At 34.5% G+C, this 17,410-nt stretch overlaps 1 protein-coding gene across 6 annotated transcripts in view; it reads right to left on the bottom strand.

The window, feature by feature from the left end:
* Positions 1-17,410, bottom strand: part of JMJD1C (jumonji domain containing 1C) — a 229,995-nt gene that overhangs the window by 22,913 nt on the left and 189,672 nt on the right. For all 6 annotated transcript variants that reach the window (XM_069461114.1, XM_069461115.1, XM_069461118.1 and 3 more), the window contains 6 exons: positions 15,530-15,702; positions 13,054-15,263; positions 7,592-7,793; positions 4,415-4,629; positions 3,276-3,428; positions 191-280 (listed from right to left, as the gene is read on the bottom strand). In XM_069461114.1, the coding sequence (XP_069317215.1) occupies positions 191-280; positions 3,276-3,428; positions 4,415-4,629; positions 7,592-7,793; positions 13,054-15,263; positions 15,530-15,702 (3,043 nt within the window). The remainder of the gene's footprint in view (positions 1-190; positions 281-3,275; positions 3,429-4,414; positions 4,630-7,591; positions 7,794-13,053; positions 15,264-15,529; positions 15,703-17,410) is intronic.

Genomic DNA, 17,410 nt, shown 5'->3' with positions numbered 1-17,410 from the left:
CTATGGCTTTCTTCATCACTGAGGCTGGGCTTGTGTTCTGAGCTTTATTTATTACAGAGGATTTCCAATAACTCTGAGCAAGACAATTCAAGACTAGTAAAACTTTACTTCTCCATTCTATTATATTTCTAGATACTCCTCTAGCTGCTTCTTTAATCTAGAGCTGTTAATAATATATATTTATACTTACCAGAACCAGGTATAATTTGAGTTGGCATTAAATGTTTATGATCATGAGGCTGCCCTTTTACACACTTCATCCAAGCATACAGTTCTTTATCTGTAAGATAACATATCTAGTTTTATATCATACTCAATGGTTTTTTGTTTTTTAAGGGACAGGGTCTCACTCTAACACCCAGACTGAAGTGCAATGGTGTGATCATAGCAAACTGCAGCAGTGAACTTCTGGGCTCAAGCAATACTTCTGCCTTAGCCTCTCCAGTAGCTGGGACTACCAATATGTACCACCATGCCTGGCTAATTAAAAAAAATTTTTTAGTATAGATGGGATCTTATTATGTTGCCCAAGCTGGTCTTGAACTGCTGGCCTCAAGTGATCCTTCTGCCTTGGCCATCCAAGGTGCTGGAATTACAGGCGTGAGCCACTGTGCCCAGCTGCAGGTTTTATAATTACAGAATCAATGGCTTGTGTATAAAAAAATATATAAAATGTCAGTGATGGGCTTCAGATATCTGATTCTTAAAAAACTGGAGTCAGAAAAGACAGTTCCACCCTTCTAAGAATTCTATAAAAACAGTGATACAGATATGATAGCCTTTTCGAAAATTATCACTCTTTATCATTTTTATTAGTCACCTCTACCTTCTCTGATTCTAGCTTCTCTGTAGCATAATCTTTTTTTTCTTATTTTTTTTTTAATTTTTATCCAAGATTACGGCCATATTCATCTCTTTTTATCTTCTAGCTATTTTTTGTGCCAAACAGGGTTTATGCCTGATCCTAGCATTATATGCTAGTTTGACGTAAGTCTGAGGCTGCTGCTAACTCTTATGCTTCAAACAGATGTAGAGGAACTGCCATGGGATGTGAAAAAGCTGGTACCATATAGCTATTATTAACTGATACTGTTGCCTTCAAACAAAGCTCAATTCCTAGAGTTGTAAATATATTAAAAGCCATAGCATGGGGCATACCATAAATGGGAAAAATATTTGATACCTTGATTTCAAGGAGAACTTTCTCTATAAATTTAATGACAGACAGCTACTGATAATGTGGCTATAAGATCTTCAGTATCACAAAACTCAATAAACGTAGCACAAAAAAAAATCTAGAACTATTGTTTCACAAAAAGTATAGATTAAATAAAATCCAAATCCAGTCTAAAACTGGTTACCTTTAAAAGATTTGACTTTCCAAAGCCTACATGGTAACTTGTAAATGTTTTGTTTATGTTTTAGACACTTTTTGTTGACTGCCACTATTAAGCCTAGTCAATGTAAGTTTTATTACAATGCTTAACAGTAGAATAAATATATATAGATAACAATATAACCCAAGGCATAGGTTATACTTGAAAGAATGATACACTGACTACCAGACTATACTTTCTAATTAATAGTACTATGAAAATTAGCAGAAATACAACTATTTAGGTTAGTATAAATACACTATGTTGTTCAAAAAAAGGATTCATGGTAGCTTATTTAAATTTATACAATATAATAAGATACAATAAAGTAAACTTTTTTAAATTTGGCAAAGGAAAAACAAACATAGTATGAAACCAGAAAAAAATATATAAAATACATGTCATGAAGTTTTATAATAATGCAGCTAGTACTACCAATTGAAAACATCAAAATACAATTTTATGGTTTTAAAGGTATTTAACTGCCTACATTTCTTATTATGGTTTCACATTTTACTCATCATTACATATTTTACTGCATAGCCCAGAAACACCTAGCTCTCTGTAAATGTTCATATGTTTCCGTATTTGCTCAGGTTTCTTTAGTAAGTGCTGTGTGTATATGAAAAAGAGTCAGAGAGGGTAACGTTTTAGTAGTTCTACCAGTGATACTGATGGCTAAATAACAGTACATTTACCTTATATAATACTCTCAAAAAGAGGTGCCTGGGATGAAAACGACATTCACTGTTTTGAGACATTGACAGTCTGTTACTAAATATTTAGTGTTTTTTTTGTTTGTTTGTTGTTGTTGTTGTTGTTATTGTTGAGACAGAGCCTCACTCTGTCACCCTGGGTAGAGTGCAGTGGCATCATTGTAGTTCACTGCAGCCTCCAACTCCTGGGCTCTAAGCAATCCTTCTGCTTTAGCCTCCCTGGTAGCTGGGACTACAAGAGCGTGCCCCAATGTCTGGCTGGGTTTTTTTTTCCCCCTTCTTTTTGGTATAGACAGGGTCTCACTCTGGCTCAGGTTGGTCTCGAGCTCAAGCAATCCTCCTGCCTCCCAGAATGCTAGGATTACAGGGGTGAGCCACAGTGCCCGGTCCAAATATTTAGTTCTAATACTTTAAACAATTCTAATCCTCTCATTTCATCAGAACTTTACCTCTAAAAAATTACTTAGTATCAGTATTAGGTAGCCACTTCCAAAATTGCCTTGGATAAGCTTTTTCTAAAACACTTTCAATGTATTTAGTTATTTCCCTTTTCAAACTTTGCATTATTTCCAGCTATAGTAACAAACGGAATATTGTTTTTTGTGCCATTTTATTTACCTAGAAAGCAGAAATAATTGCTTCAAAGGCTGTTTAAAAACATAAAGATTTCTTTTGCATTGTCTCAGAACTGAGGGATAAATGGTGCTAATGGCAGCATATTCTTTAACATTTTCATTTGAAATTTATAGGCCAATATTTAGAAAAATTAATTTATATTATGAAGTATTCAGTTATGACTTGTAAGTATGACTGTGTAATTAACAGTTTCTAGGACTTCAGGCTCCCACACACTGCAGTCTTAAAGCAACAAGGCCTAACCTAAATTTGGGCTACATTAAGGAACTACCTGCTTGAAAGGAGAGGGTGGACATACTCATCAGGCTAAAAGATATAGATGCAGTCTAATCCTTAAAAAAAAAAAAAAAAAGAACAAAAACTCAAAACCAACAGAGCTTTTAATAAATTATGATTACACCTCCTCTTAAAAACAAATTTCACAAAACTTTCTTAACATAATAAGTAAGGAAGGTAGGAAAAACACACATCAAATTTTCCAGATGAGTGATCCTAAAGAAAAGAAACATTATAAAAAACTTCAATTCATATAAACTTATCAACCAACCTCTAGAACTCTTCCTTTCCTTTGCCTTGTAACAATCTAAGCAGACCACAAATCCACATTTTTGGCAGACCCAATGAATGTTAAACAATGTAGCTTCACATGCATCACACATCTCTCGGACTCCTCTTACTGCTCTTTTCCAGGCAATTTTGGCTGAGATAGAGAAAAAACAAAACTTTAAAGGCAAATATGCTTTTTTCCAAAGCAATTTTGGCTAAAATACAAGCAAAATTAAAAATGTAAAGGCAAACCAAGAACTTTTAAGGCTATATTAACTAAAGACTAATAAATTTCTTGAAGTAATTAGTAATCCTCTTCAGAAGACTCACAAATGATCATAAGTGATAAATAAAAATGGCTTACATCCAAGGCAGGGTTTTTCAACCTTGGCACTTTTTATATTTTGGGCTGAAAACTTCTTTGTTGTGGGGGGTTATCCTGTGCAACCGTGTGCATTATAGGGTTATTTAGGGGAATCTGTGGCCACTTATTAGATGCTTAGCAGCATATCCCACTCCCTTCAGTTATGCAACCAAAAATGTCTCTGATTATTACCAAATGTCCCCTGAGGGACAAACAATTGATTTTATGGAAGGGAAGGAAAAGGAAAGAAGGGAAGGAAAGGAAGGAAAATATTTAGAGCATTAATTATGGTAGGTACTGTTAAGGGCTTTACATAAGTAAAACTAATTAACACAACTACTTTCTAAACAAATTTATGAGGTAGTTTCACAGACCTGCCTGATATTTATGGAGGTTTTTTGCCAAAGGTCACACAGTTAAACAATCAGTAAAACTGAGATTTAAATATTCATAATTCGGATAGATTATATCTTTTTATGTCAAATGCTGAAATTTCACAATTTCATATCCAAAGTGGTTTTATCACTCTAATTTACGTTATAATGTCAGAAATACCAAAAAGCAAAATGTTATTGTGATTTCATAAATGGTTAGTCTACTCAATTCAACCTCAGTAAGAAAATATCTATAACCCTAAGTACACACAAGTGCATTTGTGCATAAAAAGGTGCCATTATCATAATTAAAAATCAACAAGACTAGATAATTAAACATAATTCAAAGAAAAGGTCTTAAAATGAAATTTGTACAGTTCATGTTATATTTAACTTCCTTACCATCCTTTTTTACCCAGGTCAAAGCTGTTTTTTCAGATGTTACTAATTGACAGAATTTATCACCTATTATATCCAAGATATATTTAGAAGTTTCTATGTCTAGTTCATCATCTTCATAATTTTCATGTGTCCATAAACTCATGGCTTCATCATCATACTGGTCAGGAGAAGAGAAACCATCTATTCTAACCACTCCATTTTTACTAAATGACAATCTGAAACATTAAAACATAAAAGCATTAGATATCAAGATATTAAGAAAACATAAGTACAGTTAAAGTAAATTTATAATAAATTTGCTTACATTATAAACATAAATTCTAATTTAAAAACAGGAATGTAGGGTAGTTCTTCACACACATGAATTATCAAATTAATCAATTTAAATAACTCTCAGAGGTGTTATGCAAATGGCAATGATAAAGCAGCACCAATTTTATGTTCTGTCAAGAAAGAAGATTCTTCCTATCACTTATAGTTAAGTACTTTAATTCCTACCAAATGAAAACTATATTTAAGTGTTTATGTGTTTGATGAGTGACCAGTAAAAATGTGGGACCTATGTTGCCTAGACCAATACTGTTACTTTATACATAACCTAAATAAGGAATCACTAAAGTTGAAAATGGCCTAAAAAAATCACCTTAGGATTTTCACTGGGACGATTTAAAAAAAAAAAAAAAAAAAAAAAAAAAAAAAAAGGCAAGAACCCAACTAATGTGCTTACTTGCTCTTAGCTTCTGACATCCAAATAATCTACTCTATTTAGAAAAGTTTATGGTAAACAGAAGGCAAAATTATCATTCTCTTACTAACTGGTGGTTATTTCTCAAATATCTTGTACTTTACTCTCAAACAAGGGATATCTAACATTTACTATATATATATATACTTAAAAAAAAAAAAACAAAAACATACCTTTTACTTCTATTTCTCATACCTTTATTATCTTACCAAAGTTTCTCTTCTCTTCTTTTTTTGACAGAGTCTTGCTCTGTTGCCCCAGGTGTGTCATAGCTTACTGCAACCTCACACTCCTGGGCTCAAGCGATCCTCCTGCCTCAGCCTCCCAAGTAGCTGGGACTACAAGCGTGCGCCACCATGACCACGCCTGGCTAGTAATTTTTTTGTATTTTTGGTAGAGACAGGGTCTCGTTCTTGCTCAGGCTGTTTTAGAATGCCTGATCTCAAGCGATCCTCCCACCTTGGCCTCTCAGGGTGCTAGGATTACAGGCCTGAGCCACCAAGTCCAGCCTGCCTCTTCTTTTCAAACCAAATTTCTTCCTTTGTCATAACCCATCATCTTCAGCTTTGTGTTACAATCTTTATGTAAACAATTCTTTCTTTCAAACTCTTCCTAGATTTTCTTATCCCCTCAAACCTACTTTCCTCTTGATTCTTTTTATCATCTCTTCTGCACTTCTATGTGTACTACCTCCTATAACTATTCCCTGAAATTATCTGTCCACTGGGGATTGTTGGCCACAAAGACTGTGAAGTAAAGGAAAAGAACTACCAATACATATTTTTTTTGATCTCTACTGGATTATGAGCATAGAGTATTTATCACAGTACGGTGTATCCTAACTTCTTAGAAAGAAGAAGAAATTAGGAAAATAATTACAACAAATAGAACATTTCATACATGCATATATAAGAGATTTGTCCAGGAAGTATTCAGCTATGTAATATGAAAAATAGAGATTTACTGAAGATACAAGAAACATTGTTCAAAGACAATGACTCCTTAGTCAGTCCCCTTCAAAGTAGGCACCTTGGGACCTCACACAGTTCTCCCAGCATCTCTTAACCTAACCTATACACATTCAACATTCTCAGGTGTTCTGCTTGTTGAAGGCATTCCAGACGTGGACCACTTTTAGCAGATTCTCAACCATCTTTGAAGCATTTATGCCACACTTACACTGGCACTGCACTCACTGCATGGTGCCCGAAAGCCTTCTGAATCATCTGAATAGTTTCTACTGAAAAACGTTCAAGCTTAATGCAAAATCTGATGCAGATTTGTTGCTCTACTTGCTACTCGCTCAGTCATTTTGAATGTGATGGCCATACAGTACACATCCTCACTCAACAGTGTCTAGCATCCCACTGAGTAGTACAGTGAAGTCACTGTTCACACATGTGCATTCCATTCCACTCTCCTTGGCTGCCAGGTTACATGGATGTAGCACAATTCACTCACGTTATAGTAACAATGGCTGGATACTTTCTGGACAGACCTTATGTATACACACACACACATGAATGAATGGGACTACACTAAGGACTTTGTGTGCTATATCTCATTTAACTTTCATTAAACCTCTCTAACTTAGGTACATTTATCATTCACATTTTGCAGAAGAGACAGGCTTAGTTGTACTCCTATTATAGTTAATAAAGTCACATAGGAACTTTATTAACTATAAAGCGACAGAGTTGGGATTCACAACCAGGAATGACTGATTCTAGAATGTGAGACACAGTTAGTCTTTACTGGCTAGGTTATCTAGCTATTCTTAGTTGAACTTTTACAAGTCTATAAGTTTTTAGTTTTAAAGTAATATTTAGTAATATTAAATCAGTACATAGGTTAATAACTGTTAAGTGGTTTTTATATTTTACTACAAAACCCGTGACATGTGACATGGTACTAATAAATTGTCCTTGTCATTTTATAACTCAGATTTCTCCAGCTACAAATATTTAATGTATGTGTAATAAAAGTATGGGTACTGTGATGGAATGTATCCACTTAAACTTAATAGCCTATATTGTTTACTTAGATTTATAGACAATTTGTGATTACTAAAGCATAAATATGAATACTACATTGTTTTAGCCAAAGTATATAAATTTTTAAAAAACTCCTTAAACAAAAACCAAACTGCTGTTTCCTATCATTTTCTAGAAAAAACACTAACATTTTCTCTTTAAGGAATAAATTTCTTGGAAGAGAAAAACCATAAGGAACACAGGTAATAATGTATGTATTTAGTTCAATAGTTAGCTACTGTTAAAATTCAGCACAAAAAATTTAATATTATTTTACAATGTTTCAGAAACATGGAGGCTCAAAAGACTCATTATTTCCCTATCCAAAAGGGACCTTTGGCATAACAATATAATTTCTAATACCAATATATTTTTTCCCAATTTCATATTTTCACTTACCGTCTAAAGTAGTAAAATCTACAAAATACTGGTGAGTGAGTTGGTTCTTCTCCTTTTTTACTGCGAATAAGTCTACATTCTCGGCACTTTTGTAAATTAGGCCCTATCTCACAGCAGGAGTCATCCTGTAAAAAGGATTCTCCAGTTTGCTTCAGCTTCTTGACTTTACGCCAATCTTTTAATACTGAGCGAGGAATGCCAGCTGTAAAATCAGTAGGAAAGTTTTAGCAAGATTATGTTTTATAAAAAGTTAAACTCCTTGAGAATAAATTCAAGTGAGTCACATAATGATGACAATACAGTAAGACTGTAGAAAAGATGCAAAGAAGTTAACAATTCTAGTTACTGATTAATAACTAAAAAGTCTACAACAGCCTATCTATTTACTTACTAACCAAATGAACCACTCTTATGTCAGTATACTGGAAATGCAGAATTGTGTAACTTTTCCAGCTGGCTGAATTCTTTACATATTAAATATTTATACATGTATACTAGCAAACATGAGAATCATTCATATTCTATGTAAAACGTAACTAAAAATACAGTCCTTTCTATACTGAAATTTGGTTTACCGAGGAGGCAACTCTTTCAAGATCCACAGCAAGAACCTAAAGACCAAAAGTCTCTATACTTAGAAATTACATGCTAGTTTCAACATGTTTCTATTGAAATACTTAATCTGATTTTCTAAGGTAAGTGTGGCTCATTGAGACAAGTGATTTTATAAAACCCATATTTGAAAGAAAAGGGCCTAAGATATTTCTCCTAATATCTTTTCCTTAATACCCTGCATTTGATTTGATATCAACATATTGATGGCAGCAGTACCTTTTAGAAAAATAAAAAGGTTTGAAGTAAAAGGAAGAAAACTGGTCGGGCATAGTGGCTCACACCTATAATCCTAGCACTTTGGGAGGACTTGGTGGGAGGGTCGCTTGAGGCCAGGACTGCAAAACTGTCCTGGGCAACATAGTGAGACCCCATCTCTACAAAAAAATAGAAAAATTAACCAGCTATGGTGGCCTGCACCTGTAGTCCTAGTTACCTGGGAGACTATTATTGTGCCACTGCACTTCAGCCCTTCAGCCTGGGTGACAAAGCAACACCTTGTCTCTTAAAAAAAAAAAAAAAAAAGGGAAGAAGGAAAGAAGCCAATATTAACTTAGCTGTCTTTATGGATAAAAAGAAAAAGCACTGAAGATGTGTAAAGGAAAAAAGTGAACTATGTAATCTAATATTTGCAAAAGAAAAAAAGTCAATTCATCTATGTACTGTACACCATTGCTCCATCACATCTGTTAAGTTGAGCCTAACAAATGTTAAGAACAATGGCTCAAGTTATCAGTCATCTATATAGAGCAGGAGGAATCTCTAGAACATGAGGAATCCTCAAAATTAAGTTTTGACTATTAAATTTTAAAAATATATATTTATTTAAAAGCAAACTAGGTTGGGACTAACAAATATTTGTTGACTCTAGTTTGTAAGTGTACTTACTCCACCTGTATTAATACAGCTATATATCAGACAATAGATTTATATAGTTTGCTATTTCTGTCATGTTGAAAGCATAAACTGTATTTCCTACCCTGCATTTTCTAACCTACACTTGCATTTTCTAATCATGCTCATTTTGTGGAGAGGTACTATTCTCCTGAGACTAGTTCTTTCTAGCAGAGACTTGTAGCAAAACTCTTGCACAGAGCTCCACTATTACTTTATTTGTTGATAATATAAGCAGTACAATTACAGAATGATCATGTATCTTACTAGAGAAAGTACTGTGTTTAAACTATAGAGTAGCCCATTTGAAATGCGGTCTAATTATTAAGCACTTCTAGGATTGCTGCCTGGTTCTTTACAACTACATGCTTTCCCTCCTCTTCTGTCTCTAACTTAGGGCAAGGAGCCATTTAGCTTAATCCACTAGAGAAACACACATGCATATACACACATAGGCATACACTGCCCCCCCCCACCGGCCCCTGCTTACATAAAAGGTTTTTTATTTCCTCCACTGTACGTAAGACAGATGCTTTCCTATAGATTGGTATAAAAAGTTCAGAGCTTTTAAAAGTAAGAATAAATGATTGAATTGTTATACTGCTGATAAACCTTTATTTGGCACACTTGCTTTTAATCATTTATTTACTTTTTAATTTATTACACTAGAATAAACTAAATGCGACCTAGTATATTTTGACTAGAAAATAACTTTAACCAATATGCTTTTAATTCCAGATAATGGAACAGTTCAGAATATAGATCACCATACCACTGTTAACAATTTAAACAGCGCTATAATAAAGAACCAGACATTACAAAGCAAATCTCAATTATGTGACACAAAATAGGCACTGAGAGCTTTTAAAGGAAAAAAAAAAAATGAATTATAAAGACAGAAGGGCCCAATTCATACGGATAACTTTTGATATTATAGTTTTTGCTTCTAGACTAGGCCAAATATGAGTGTAGCTAACTCCTTTTATAAATTTAACTGTTATAGTATTTGTACAGTAAATATAATTCCATCCTTCAATTCTATATATCTATTGGCAATATCTAACTCAAAGTTTGAGATTAATATAGTCAACAAAAAATACCTAACTCAATGGATATTTCTTCTTTCATAAGAACCTTTTTAACCCTAGTTCTCTATTAGCAAATCCACAAATAGCTGCTCAAGCAATAGAAAACTGGGGAGGAAGAAAATAAGAGACAAATAAATGCCAACCTTTAATTTCTGATATTCCATCCCCTTAAAAATATTTTTTGGAGATACAGAAATTAACTCTGATCATAGTTATTAAATCATTGGTTGTATATCATAGGACTTACAGACATACTTAAATATGGTGGGTAATTTCAGGTTATAAAATAAAATTATGTAAAAATGAGTCATGGAAAAGCAGCCAACTTTTATTTAACATTAGAAGGAAAATGGTCACATTTAATCCATAAGTAAATGATTCACTCAGGTTTAGAAGTTCATTGACTCATGACAACTCCCAATTTAAAGAACTTTTCTGACTCAGGAGGCTGAAGTAGGAGGATTGCTTGAGCCCAGGAGTTTGAGGCTGCAGTGCACTATGATTGCACCTATAATTAGCCACTGCACTCCAGCCTGGGCAACATAGTGAGACCCTGTCTCTAGAAAAAAAATTTTTTAAAAAAAGAACTTTTACAGATAGCTCCAAATAAAAGTATACTCTGCCCATAATTGATAGACAGCATTTAATAGTGACTTAATATTACTTTGGACTTGGCGAACAAATATGATAAATAGCCTCTGAAGATAAACGCTAGGTACCAAGTAGAGGAGATTTGACATCACAATCTATGGGAATAAAGGCACTCATTCTGGCCTGTCTTAGAACTTACTTGGGAATATGAACATTCAGTCTCAAGATGAAAAGAGAGTATGTATTTCATTAAGAGTTAATTTATAAATTTACCTTCACAGGAGTTTTCTATTGTTAAAAGCTGGAAGGTTCCTATCTGTTTTCTTTTTTCTGTAAGTTTAACTAAAGTATTTGAATATCTAACACCAAAGGAAATGTTATGTGAGACAGAAGACAATTATTGACCACACTAAATCTATTATAAATTCATGGGGGGAGTGGTGGTGGTAGTAAGGAGAACACATGAGAAAAAGCAATATTGTATATAATCCAATATTCAAATGAACGACAGGTATTCTTCGTTGTCAATCTCCCTGTCTTCTGACTATATTTGCATTTCAGTCAGTCAGTCTCTCTGTCTCTAGTTGAGCTTGTCCTTCTTTCACTTTCTGACTGTCCTTTTCTATGATTCCATCCTCCTGTTTTTGTCTCCTTCACTTTGCCTCTGGTTTCCACACAAGCATGTGGGAAAACCTCATTCAGACAAATGGCATAAATAAGAGCCTCCAAGCATCTGAGTGCTTGTGAAAGTACTTCTTGAGTGTCCACATTGTCACATATTTCATATATTGTATGTGGATGAACACATGGATACAATGAACTATTAAGTGCTTTCTGTATTGTGGAACAAACCTAAAAAGAAATAAACAAACTGAGAAAAACTACTTCTAGAGTAAAAACATATAGAAACACTTTATAGTGAATATTACTGTTAAGTATCACTTATTTTGTCCAGCCACAGCCACAAAAGAAATATAAATATTATCATTATTGAAGCTATACCTTATTATGGAAATTCTTCTTGAACATAGAGATGGACACACAAACCACAAGCCTCCCCCTTTTATCCATTGTTAAGGACTCTTTGAAAGAGCAGCACTATTAAACAGATGATAATTTCAATCAGCTTCTAATTTTTCACCAGATAAGGGTGAAATACAGGCCACATTCATATTATTCTGAAGTCTAGTCAGCCCTCCATAACTGTGGGTTCCACATCCATAGATTCAACTAACCGCTGATCAAAAATACGAGGAGGGAAAAATTCTGCAAAGTTCCAAAAAGTAAAACTTAAATTTGCCACGTGCAGAATACTATGTCGAATTCACATGAATAAAGTGATGTGCAGGCATTGTATTAGATAAGTAATCTACAGATGATATAAAGTATGCAGGAGGATGTGCACAGGTTATGTGCAAATACAGTCATGGATCGGTTAACAATGGGGATACGTTCTGAGAAATACATCCTCAGGATTTCCTCATTATGGAAACATCATAGAATGTACTTATACAAACCTAGATGGTATATTGTGCCTAGACTACAGACCTGTACAGCATGTTACCATGCTGAATACTGGAGACAAGTGTAACACAATGTTAAGCACTTGTGTATCTAAACATAGAAAAGGTATAGTAAAAATACAGCACTATAATCTTAATGAGACCACTGTCATACACGTATTCTACAGTTGATCAAAATGTCATTATGCACCACACGTCTGTGTTAAGCCATTTTCTATAAGGTACTTGAGCCATCTGAGAATTATGGTATTTATGGGGGTTCTTGGAACCAATCTTCCACAAATATGCCATGGGATCAGTGTAATTCTCTTCTAGAAATGTGCCTTAACATAAGTATTTGTGAGGAGGATTTCTTTTTCAACTAAACCCTGTTACACGTAAATATCTTAGCTGATATTAGAAATCCATTTTTGTATTTTGACAGCCATAACTGTATTCTGACAGTTCTTAGAAAGGGTCAAAATTATGAAAAATTGCTAAATTAAAAATTAGGTTGCACACATTACCTATAGTGAGTACTAGGTAAAACAGATGTATTTCTACAAGTCTCTTAAAAATGGAGGAATAAATCTTCTCTCCTTTTCTCTTACAGGGTACTTGTGAAACATAGAAATGAAATCCATAAGCATATAACTAAGGCATGCAAATAAAGGCAAAAGATGCCTGCAAGCTCACTAACCTTTAAAGAACCACATCATTACCGCTAAAACATTCAGCACATTTTATTTGAGATAGAACAAAGTAATAGACTTACTATTACTGTTGCTTTGCAACTTCAATTTACTTTTCTCTTTGGCACTCCTGCTGAGTACTCCATTGGGTTTCAAATCTTCATCTATTTCACCTTTTCTCTTCTGCAAATCATTTTGCTTCTTTTTGTAGGTTGGCTTAGGTTGCCTTTTAGTCCTTTGTTCTGACTTACTTTCACTTTCATCTGAATCTCCACTTTCAGAGCCAGATTCGTAAGTTCTTTTGGCTTTTCTCCTATTGGCTTTATCATCTTTTACATACTTATCAACTATGATTTTACTATCTACACTATTTTGTATATCATTAGATGTAGAGGCTATTAAGTTGACAGAACATGGCTTAATAATTTCTGACACAGAATTCCCTGAATTTTCCATTTTATTAGTATTTTTATCTTCTTCTGAATGTCTAGTAAGCCAGGCCTTTTTCAGTTTAGTATGATAGTTTGGCTGACTTGTCTGGGATGCTTGCCCATTTCCTACAGAGTTTGCTTTGTTAATTGTACTACAGATTACAGTGCTATCCAGGGGAAGGGAGGCTGAAGATGTCTGATTTTTCACAGCATTAGGCTCAGTCTCATTGACATTACTACTTTTATACTGAGCTGCAGCCAATGCTGCCTTGTGCTTTTTTAAATGGATAAAATCAGTTGTGCCTGAGAACCCAGAACTGGGCTGAATAGCACTTCCTGTCTTACTACTGGCTAGTGTAACTGGAGCTGTGGTGCTGACCTTGCATTCTTGTGTTTGAGCCATTGACTGATTGACATTTTTTGAAGAGGTACCTTCTAAGGATGTAGAGGCCAAAATGGTATTTGATAAAGAGGAAATTACTTCTGAACCACCCCAGCTGGAAACACTGGCAGTAGTGGCAGCAGATGTGAATACATCTGTTTTGGTATTACACATGGTATTTACAGCAGACATGGCTGAACCGGGAAGGCTGCCCTGTGAGACAGCCTGAAAGTTTTTTTCAGATTTTGTGTGAGCACTATCTGAATTCACATTTGGCAAAATGATTCTTCCAGTCTCTCCGGATTCTGCTGGTTTGAGGCAATCTGTTTTACTTGTCCCAGTTGAAGATCTTTCACTAACTCGATCTTTAGAAGCTAACTGCATTGCTGGCATGCTATCAATTTTTGTACTCGAAGGTGGACGTACAATGACAGATGCCATAGCAGCCTGTGATTTTCCGGTGCTTTTCTCCACATGCCATTCAGCTTTCTCTTTGCTGAGGTTATTATTAGGTCTCCACACTTCTGTCAAAGTCTGTTCAGAAGAACTCTTAAAATTTGCCTGAGAGTCTTTTGGCTCAGGTATTAGAGTTGGAGGTTTCTGTGATTCTTGAACTTTCCCACCAGCATTTACTGGCATCACTGGAGTTAAAGTTGGAGGGGAAAGGCTACTATAGCTGCTTTCCTTCCTTTCTAGGCTGTGATGGATTGGTGGGTGAAATACTGGTGCTCTATGTAAAGCAGGCATACTGCGGAGTGTATTTGTAGAAGAAACTGTCAAATGGGTAGGACTCCTACAATCATTTCTGAAGGTTGTTACTGAATGAGAGGCGATGTGATGGGGAAGATGTTCTGGTATCTTGCTTACTAAACCTTCACTTTCTGGTTGGTGTTTAATCAAAGGTGGTGGTTTTGAAAGAGATGATATAAATGAAGTCAGGGTTTGAGGATTAGCTGCTGCTACTGCTGCAAGGGCGTTACTCTGTTTTTCATTGTAAATATTTGAAACTTCTTTGGATGGGTACGATCTTGGTGGTTCATTGACCACACTATTAGACAATGTAGTGAAATAGTTACTTTGAGGCAAACTCTGAGGAACCGAGTGCTTCATTTTATAAAGGTCTGATACTGAGCGTTCTAAATCTGTATCTTGTTTGATGACATGGCTTTTAGGACTAGAAGATGATGATGCTACTCTGGAATAACTATCTCTTTCACACTCAAGCCCCTTGATTTTACTTGTAAAAGGAGCAACATCAATACTTTCTTGAAGAATTCGACGGTGTTCCTCCTTGTATTTGTTTAATCTCTCTCCAGTCTCCTGGGGTGGCCTCTGTAATTGATTTAATACGGGATCCACAAAATGTCTATGCAGGTGACAATCTTTTCCAGTCTGTGACCTATTTAGATCCAGGTCATTTTTTGCTGATGTGGATGCAACAGACCGTAATGGTTCCATAAAAGCTTTCCTCTCCAATTCTCTGTAAAGAAAATATATAAAGATCCCTGTAATCACTTTGTCATGCAAAATACAAGGACAGCTTCTATGCAACATTATTCTACTATGAAAGTAAAACTTATTGTGGCATACACGCTAATATATCAAGTAAATTAGAAGGTATACCAAAACAGAACAATACTTCTTCAATGCCTAGTTTCAAGTCATTTATTTACATTAATTGTTTAAAAAGTAAATTAAGAAACATCATGAAAGATATTCGTAATTTTTAAGCATGGGTGAACTTACTCTTTATGGTGATCTACTAAAGTTTTTGTCAATGGTGGACTGGAATGCGCTGGAATTTTAAGAGGCCGATGAGGCTCTGCACTAGAAGGTCTGACAGGAATGTGACTAAGTAATCCAATACCATCTGCTGAGGTCACAGGGGTAGGCTGATGTAACCAAGGACTGGGAGAATTCTATTAAAAAAAAAATCTAGACTGTAGTTACAGAAAAAGGTAAACAGTATCATAGTACAACATTAGTACTAGTATATTTGTGAAACCCATAACCTTTTCTAAATGTATCTTAGGAGAAATATTCAATTAAGTAACTAACATAATTATACATATTTTTCCAAATTATGTAGAAAATTAACTAGTATTAAAATGTAATTTCCAGAAATTTGTTATTTTACTAAAAGAAGATCTTAATTAAAATCAGTGCCTTTAACTTACTATAAATGCTGTACACAGAACCTAGCTTACTAACAGCAAAAGAATATATGCTGCTAATAGCAAAAACAGAATGTTATTTCTAAAATACATTTTACCAGAAAGAGAAACTATAATCAAGTTCATTTGCCAGTTTTTGTCATTGAAAATAATTAGCTTTTTCAATGTAACAATTTCATGACAATTGGCAGATAATTACATTTTCAAAACCCAAATGTACTCCCTATTTGACTACAAGCTATAAACATTGCTGGACCATTAAACTTGGAGGTGTGGAAGTCTAACAAAGTTAATTTTATATGTCAATATAAGGTGTCTTTCTCATAACTGAATTATGTGATGACAGCAACCTCTGAGTTGAGATATACAACTATCTAATTTCATGTTAAGGATTGTTTCTACACTGACATTTTTCTAGAACATGTTTTATGAGTTTGTCAATAGGATGATAGTCAAATACCAGAAAAATACAATCGCCTCTGGTTTTAACAAAGGGAATAAATTTTACTTCTCAAAATGACAATGCAAACATAATATGATCTCAAAAAGATATACTGCGCTTGAGCCCAGGAGTTTGAGGTTGTGGTGAGCTGTGATGATGCCACTCCACTCTACTCCGGGCAACAGAGTAAGACTCTTGCCACAAAAAAAAAAAAAAAAAAAAAAGAAAGAAAAGAAAAGAAGAGATACACTGTTATAAAATTAGATTAAAAACATACACTATCGCTATAAACCTCACATAAGAGAAAAATATATACACACATAAGAATTATTCAAATATACAATGTCTCAAATGGCCTCAGTTCTACAAGATCCAGAAATCTTAAATTGCAATCAGTTATGGCAATGATAACAAAGCTTTTGCTCTATAAAATAACATTCAAAATTATTTTCTAATCTAGTATCTTGTACTTATACTGTTTCTTCACTTTTGGTCACAATACTAGGGTAAGAGATCTTCATTTTTGCTCAAAATGTTATTTAAATTTACTCCCTTATAATTTTATATAAATAAAAATCCAATGTGTTTGTTTTTAGTTTAACACATTTATGAGCAGTTAAGACATGTTCCTATAAACATAGAGGCTGGACAGTCATGGTCTCAGTCTATGTACATAGGATACATTCTGAGTAAAGCTCCTTCCCCAAGCCATCTTATTTATTTATTTTTCTTCTTTCCAAGGCAAATAATCTCAGACCCAGGCCATTTTAAACAGTTACTTAGCTCGATTTTCCAGAGTTTGGAAGTAAAGAAGATTCAAAGCTATCAGCCAGCTCTTGGCTCCCTTGTACTCTTCTAGCTGTGTTAGCTACAGCTACATTCATGACACATGATAGTGAAGAGTCAGAGTAAAAATGTGAGTGCACTAGGCATCTGGGACACCAGGCCTACTTTTGATTCTGGCAAAGAGGATAATGTAGTGATTAATGACTCTTCACTGACTTTGACTAT

The sequence above is a fragment of the Eulemur rufifrons genome, chromosome 28 (assembly GCF_041146395.1).
Source record: "Eulemur rufifrons isolate Redbay chromosome 28, OSU_ERuf_1, whole genome shotgun sequence".
NCBI classification, from domain to species: domain Eukaryota; kingdom Metazoa; phylum Chordata; class Mammalia; order Primates; family Lemuridae; genus Eulemur; species Eulemur rufifrons.
This window is presented reverse-complemented; position numbering and strand designations above follow the sequence as displayed.